We start from the raw sequence: 6,000 nt of genomic DNA on the forward strand, positions 1-6,000 counted from the left end.
ACGCGTAATGGAATGCAGATGTCCCCGAAGACTTCTGGGTAAGTTGCCTGTGGTCACACCTGAAGTCATTAGACTTCATTTGAATTCTGAATTCAAGTGCCCATGCCTGCTGCCTGCTTTTTCCGGGTCTATAGCTAAAATTATTAGAGGTAGAGGCTTAGCAGGACTGCCAGGCAACTTGTGTTTAAAATAATATATATCAGCCTCCATAAAGCTCACTCTTTAGGTTCCATTTAAGTAAGCATTCTGTTTCTGTAAAAAGATATAGCTTTTTCATTTTTAGGTCTCGTTCACATCATTTTGCGCAGATGGATGTGCGATCAGAATGCAACGAATACGATCGCATACCATCTGCACCACTTATACTATTCACTACAGTGCTGCGATTTACTAAAAATGCATGCAGCAGTGCAATAGCGCATCGCACTGCTGCGCAGCACATATGGTGGGAACAGCAGAAGTGCTGTCTATTCACTTCTGCCGTTCTTGCGTGTCGCACACTATATGCGCAGCTGAAATGCGCACGGCAGCGCATATACAAACAAACACAGAACATTTATATTGTGCTTTTCTCCTGGTGGACTCAAAGCGCCAGAGCTGCAGCCACTAGGACGCTCTCTATAGGTAGTAGCAGTGTTAGGGAGACTTGCCCAAGATCTCCTACTGAATAGATGCTGGCTTACTGAACAGGCAGAGCCGAGATTCAAACCTTGGTCTCCTGTGTCAGAGGCAGAGCCCTTAACCAGTACACTATCCAGCCACCCATATAGTGGGAATGAGGCCTAAAAGTGTATGTTAGAATTTATTACATTAGACCAGCTATTCTCAACCGGGGTTCCGCGAAACCCTAGAGTTCCGCGAGACCCCTTCAGGGATTCCGTGGCATTTTTGCGGGACAAAATAGTCCTGCTTCACCATTTTCGTGGGACAAAATAGCCCCGCTGCTCTACTGATGTGTCCGGGGGATTGATCTGATCCACAGGGCATCTCCCAGCTCTCCTATTGGACTGCTTACGTGTCCAACATGCTTCAAACAGAAGGCGGAGAGCGGGCAAGTGTGCACCAAGTGTGAAGGAGACGAGCCTTGAGCGGAAGAGACAGCGTTTACAAGATGAGCGAAGCAGCATGGAGGAGAAGAAAAGAAGAAGACAGAGGCAGTGACAACGGTATGTTCCCCCCCTCGTCTGCTGAGCAGCAATGGGCACCAAGCACCGTATATTTTTTGAGGGGGAGATAACCCGGCATGTGCTGTGTTGAAGGCAGTCACTAATGCCCATTCACCTGCAGTCCATTCTCACTCCCAGCCAGGATGCGGCCTACCTACTAACCCACAACCCGCACTGTGCACAAGGAGTAGTGCAGGGGTTGGCTCTGGAATGTTGCACTCATCATTGTGGTTCTCAGTGGCATCGCTGACACTTCACACATGTCTAGTACACCCAAGCTCTGTCTGGAAATGTAATTCCCACCTATAGTGTTACATCTAAATGCAGAAGCTGACACCAGAAGAAACATATGTATCTAATCCCCAGTCATTTTTATTTAATTTAATGAACAAATTACTTTATGGCATTTGGGGAAGATGCCCATTCAAAGTCCACTGACACCAATGATTGCTGCTCTGTGGGGGTAATTGTTGGCATTCTTATAGGAGGTGATTGCTACAATGTGGGGTAATTGTTTCCATTCTTATGTGGGGGAGTTGCTACACTGTCGGGTAATTGTTGCATTTCATATTTGGATAGATTGCCGCACTGTGGGGTAATTGTTGCCATTCTAATGTGGGGTGATTGCTGCACTGTGGGGTAATTGTTGCCATTCTAATATGAGGTGGGGTAATTGCTGCATTTCATTTTTGGGGTAATTTGTTGCACTGTGGGGTAATGGTTGCCATTCTAATGTGAGGTGATTCATTTGATGTGGTGTAATTGCTGCATTTCATTTTGGGGTTAATTTGTTGCACTGTGGGGCAATTATTGCAATTCTTATTTGGGGGTGATTGCTGCACTCATATGTGGAGTAATTGTTACATTTTTGCTGTGTATGTGTATATAGCTGTAACCAACACATCCAATCTTATTGATTGGACTCCAGCTGGCTGACACCCCACTTAGCCTTCTGTGATGTCATTACCTAAGGGTTCACATACTTTTTCCACCTGCACTGTGAATGTTTACACGGCGTGTTCAATAAAAACATGGAAACATTAAATTATTTGTGTGGTATTAGACTGTGATTGTCTATTATTGTGACTTAGATGAAGATCAGATCACATTTTATGACCAATGTGTGCAGAAATCCATATAATTCCAAAGGGTACTTTTTCCTGCTACTGTAAATAATAATACAGTAACTATGTATAACTAATAACTGTGCTGGAAAGATGCCTCTGACTCCAACTCCTCAGTTTATGATTTTACTGACTCCAACTCCTGTAATTTGCATATAACAATATTGTTGATTGAAAATATGTAACATAAAAAGTATTTCATCACTGCCAAAGCTTAGGAATTTTAAAGTGTACCTGAGACAGATGAAAAAAAAAATTATACATACCTGGGTCTTCCTCCAGCCCACTTCAGGCTAATCGGTCCCTCGCCACCCTCCTCCGCTGCCTGGATCTTCCGCTATGGGTCTCCGTTGTTCGGCCAGTTGGAGCCAGTCAGTGCACCCGACTGGCCAAATTCCCGGGACCCATAGCAGAAGATCCAGGTGGCGGAGGATGATAGTGAGGGACTGATTAGCCTGAAGTGGGCTGGAGGAAGACCCAGGTATGTATAATACTTTTCTTTTCATCTGTCTCAGGTTTACTTTAAAGCTATATTAAGATGGTATCTGCTTTTTGAAGAAAAAAAAAAAAAAAAAAAAAGGTCCTGGCCAGGAAGCTGACACTCTACCCTTCCAGCTATCCCAACTTGTCATTGCCAATGTGAATGCCCAGCAGGTCTTCTGTATAATCAGATTTACCGGGGCCCCATATCAGCTGGGTTCCAGCGTGTAGCCCTGCCACCTTGCAGAAAAAGGCCTCTAATGATATGGAATCAGAAGTGACTACTGCCTGTGTGTACTAGGCCTTACTTATAATGCTCTGTATAGCCTCCAGCCCCTTCTTCCACCTGGTTTTCTGGTCTCCCTTATAAAAACACAGCCTCCCAGTCTCTCCTTCATTGACAAGATGGGAGACAACACTTGTAAAATAAAAAAACAGAAAAACAGCAATGTCCTTCTACAGTCTTCCACTTCCAGAGTGCAGAGGCTAAACTACATGAAAGTAATAAAATAAATAACAGAGAACTGCATAGAAGTAAGAAGGGATTTTTACTAAAAGTACTGTTTTGGTATGGGAGGTGGGAGTAAGGCGCTGATTTATCTGAACAAGGGCCATTAAAAATATTTTTCTTTTAATGTTAATTGCATCTGTCTTTATCAATCACTTTAGACCAGAATGTTCCTCAGGAGAAAAATTATTGTTTAAAATTAAATAAATATGTCAGTCTTCATATCCCTCTCACATCAGGTTCCCTTTAAGAAGAGATAATGCTAGCAGTAAAGGTATGGTAGGCCCATTTGAGGGTCCTCTTCCTCATGTAATCCTTACTCAGCAATTCAATTTAATCTAGCCAATCACTTGGTCTACTCATTTTCTCAATACTGTAAGCAGCAGCTCCTACTCTGTCCAATTCCTCAGTGCTGAAATGCAGCACCAGTACTGCAGAAGGCTTGAAACCATGAACTGATGTTTCTACAGAACAATTCAATTCAAAACGTGCTCTTGCATTTATTGTGACATACACACTTTTCAGAGATGAACATGGCCCAGTTAGTCAGCAAAGTGAAACTAAAATATGTTAATAACTTTGGAAAAACATATGGATCAGAACACAAACAAATCACATTAATTCTGCATTCAAAACAAACAGAGATGGGGGAAAAAAAAAGAAAAACTAACCCCACGCCCCCCCCCCCCCCCAAAAAAAAACAAATCACATACATACATATAAATATCAGCACTAGTCAGTCACCAGTAATGAAATTAGCTAATAACAGCAGAAATGACAAACGCCTGTAAAAGTGTGTACTGCATTTGTCCAGTTGTTTTTCAGGCACTTTTTGTATGGGTAATACTATTTTTCAGGCATCTAAATCTGCCATTTTAATGCCTGATAATTGGCAGTTTAACTGATGCGCACTGAATTCTGGGCGAAACAAAAAATTGCACCAAAATGCCCAAATAACCGGATGCAAAAGCATCAGCCATTTTCAATCGAGGTATATGGCTGCATTTTAATGCACTGCTGGTTATTTATCCCTTCACAGACGCTACACGCAGGGTTTGTTCAACGCCATCAAACGTGATGTTGTGAAATACATGTGTATACCGCTACACTGGAATCAATGAAGATTTCATACAAAACCAGTTGTGGGGCATTAAAATGCAACATCTATACACTGAGGAAACCATCTGTGTGGAAAGTAAGCCAAAAGGTGGAACAGCAAAAATATAAAAATGTACTGCGATTGTAGTACAGTTGGTCATATCAGTGCTCTGCTGTACGTAGTCAGATGGTCCCCATCTGTCAGACTAACAGCATATGAAGATCCGGAAAAATAGGACCCAACCCGAAGCAAAGGAGCCAGACATTAGGATCACTAATGTACAGGCAGGGGTATCTCTGTCCTGTTAGGTATGTGTATTATCCAAGAGATTATAAAATAATCTCTTGTAATATGCATCAGCTAGATCCATCAAACTGAATGAACTTAGTGCCCCAGCAATCAGCATTGAAAATAGGGCACACACACATCTGTGATGACATGTAGACATAATCTACAGCAAGGGATTTCTGCTGCCCAACTTCCCCAACAGACTGCTCATGCAAAGGAGCTGGCAGTATGGAATGGAGCTGATGGCTGTCAGTGTGAAGTGGGGGGTGTCAGAGATAGGCACATCCTGAATACATGATCACTGCATGGCAGATCAATAGGAGCTAGCAGCAAACGCGCCCCCCCCCCCCCCCCCTCAATGGTGGGAGCCACCTCCGTGCAGCTGCAGGTCACTTGCCATCATACAACAACGACAGTGACAGGCTGGAAGGACTGGGGTCAGGCTATCACCCTGTGATGCGGTTATTGTATAGCAGCAGGGCAGGGATAGTTGCGCGTGATGTCGCACACACATATCTATATGGGACGTGAGGATGGCTGCACCGGCGGGGCTGGACTGCATGATAACCCCGCACACAGCCGCTGCTAGGTGTGGATCATTCACCCTGCTGGTCTCCCTCACTCACCCATGCTGATGCTGTGTGCTCGGGTTTCCGTATCAGTCCTCTATACTGGACGGTCGCTGCCGGTCACGTGACCGTCGTAGGGGATCTTCTGTCCTGCTGCTCGTGTAAACGGTGGTGGAGCCCTCCCGACAGTCCGACACCCAGCTCTGACTCTCCAGACACCGCGAGAGCAGGCGCGCTCCCAGGCTCCGGGCTCAGAGGAGAGAGGAGGGAGCTGCTGCTAGGGCTCGGACTGCGCATGCGTCACACACAGGCACATTGCCTGGCTCGCGCCCCACCCTGCTGGTCTCTCCAGCAGCTGCTCCTGGCTGAATGTACAGAGCGATGGTCTCTGCCTCTTGTTGCCTTTTCCCAGGACAAATACTGCAACTTTGTAGTTAGGCTTCATCATCTTTAACTTTAAAGTATTCCTGAATTGTCCAACAAATTTGAATGTAGCCCATGGTGGACTAGATTACCTCCTCTGTAGACTCCTAATGCTGCGCATTGTCTTGGGGGTCCTTCCCAGTCCCTGTCCCGTTACTTCTAAGTATTCGACTGGATGCCTCAGTCAAATACTTTTCTGGATGGTTGCTTGAGCTGCAAGGAGTGAATTAGAACTGCAAAGGTATGCGCTGTGAACTGCACATGCACAGCAACAGTAAATGTGCCTTAGTGAGCGAACGCTTTTTTCCAATGCATATATGCGGTTTGAAACTTGCTGCTTGGA

The 6,000-nt window shown here is 44.8% G+C and overlaps 1 protein-coding gene across 1 annotated transcript in view; it reads right to left on the reverse strand.

Moving 5' to 3' along the window:
• Window positions 1-5,505, reverse strand: part of RAP1GDS1 (Rap1 GTPase-GDP dissociation stimulator 1) — a 160,363-nt gene extending 154,858 nt beyond the window's left edge. Inside the window, exon 1 of the mRNA XM_068232203.1 lies at window positions 5,292-5,505. Coding sequence (XP_068088304.1) covers window positions 5,292-5,295 — 4 coding nt within the window. The 5' untranslated portion in view covers window positions 5,296-5,505. The remainder of the gene's footprint in view (window positions 1-5,291) is intronic.
• Between the last annotated feature and the right edge of the window lie 495 nt (window positions 5,506-6,000).

This window comes from Hyperolius riggenbachi, chromosome 1 (genome assembly GCF_040937935.1).
Source record: "Hyperolius riggenbachi isolate aHypRig1 chromosome 1, aHypRig1.pri, whole genome shotgun sequence".
Taxonomy (NCBI): domain Eukaryota; kingdom Metazoa; phylum Chordata; class Amphibia; order Anura; family Hyperoliidae; genus Hyperolius; species Hyperolius riggenbachi.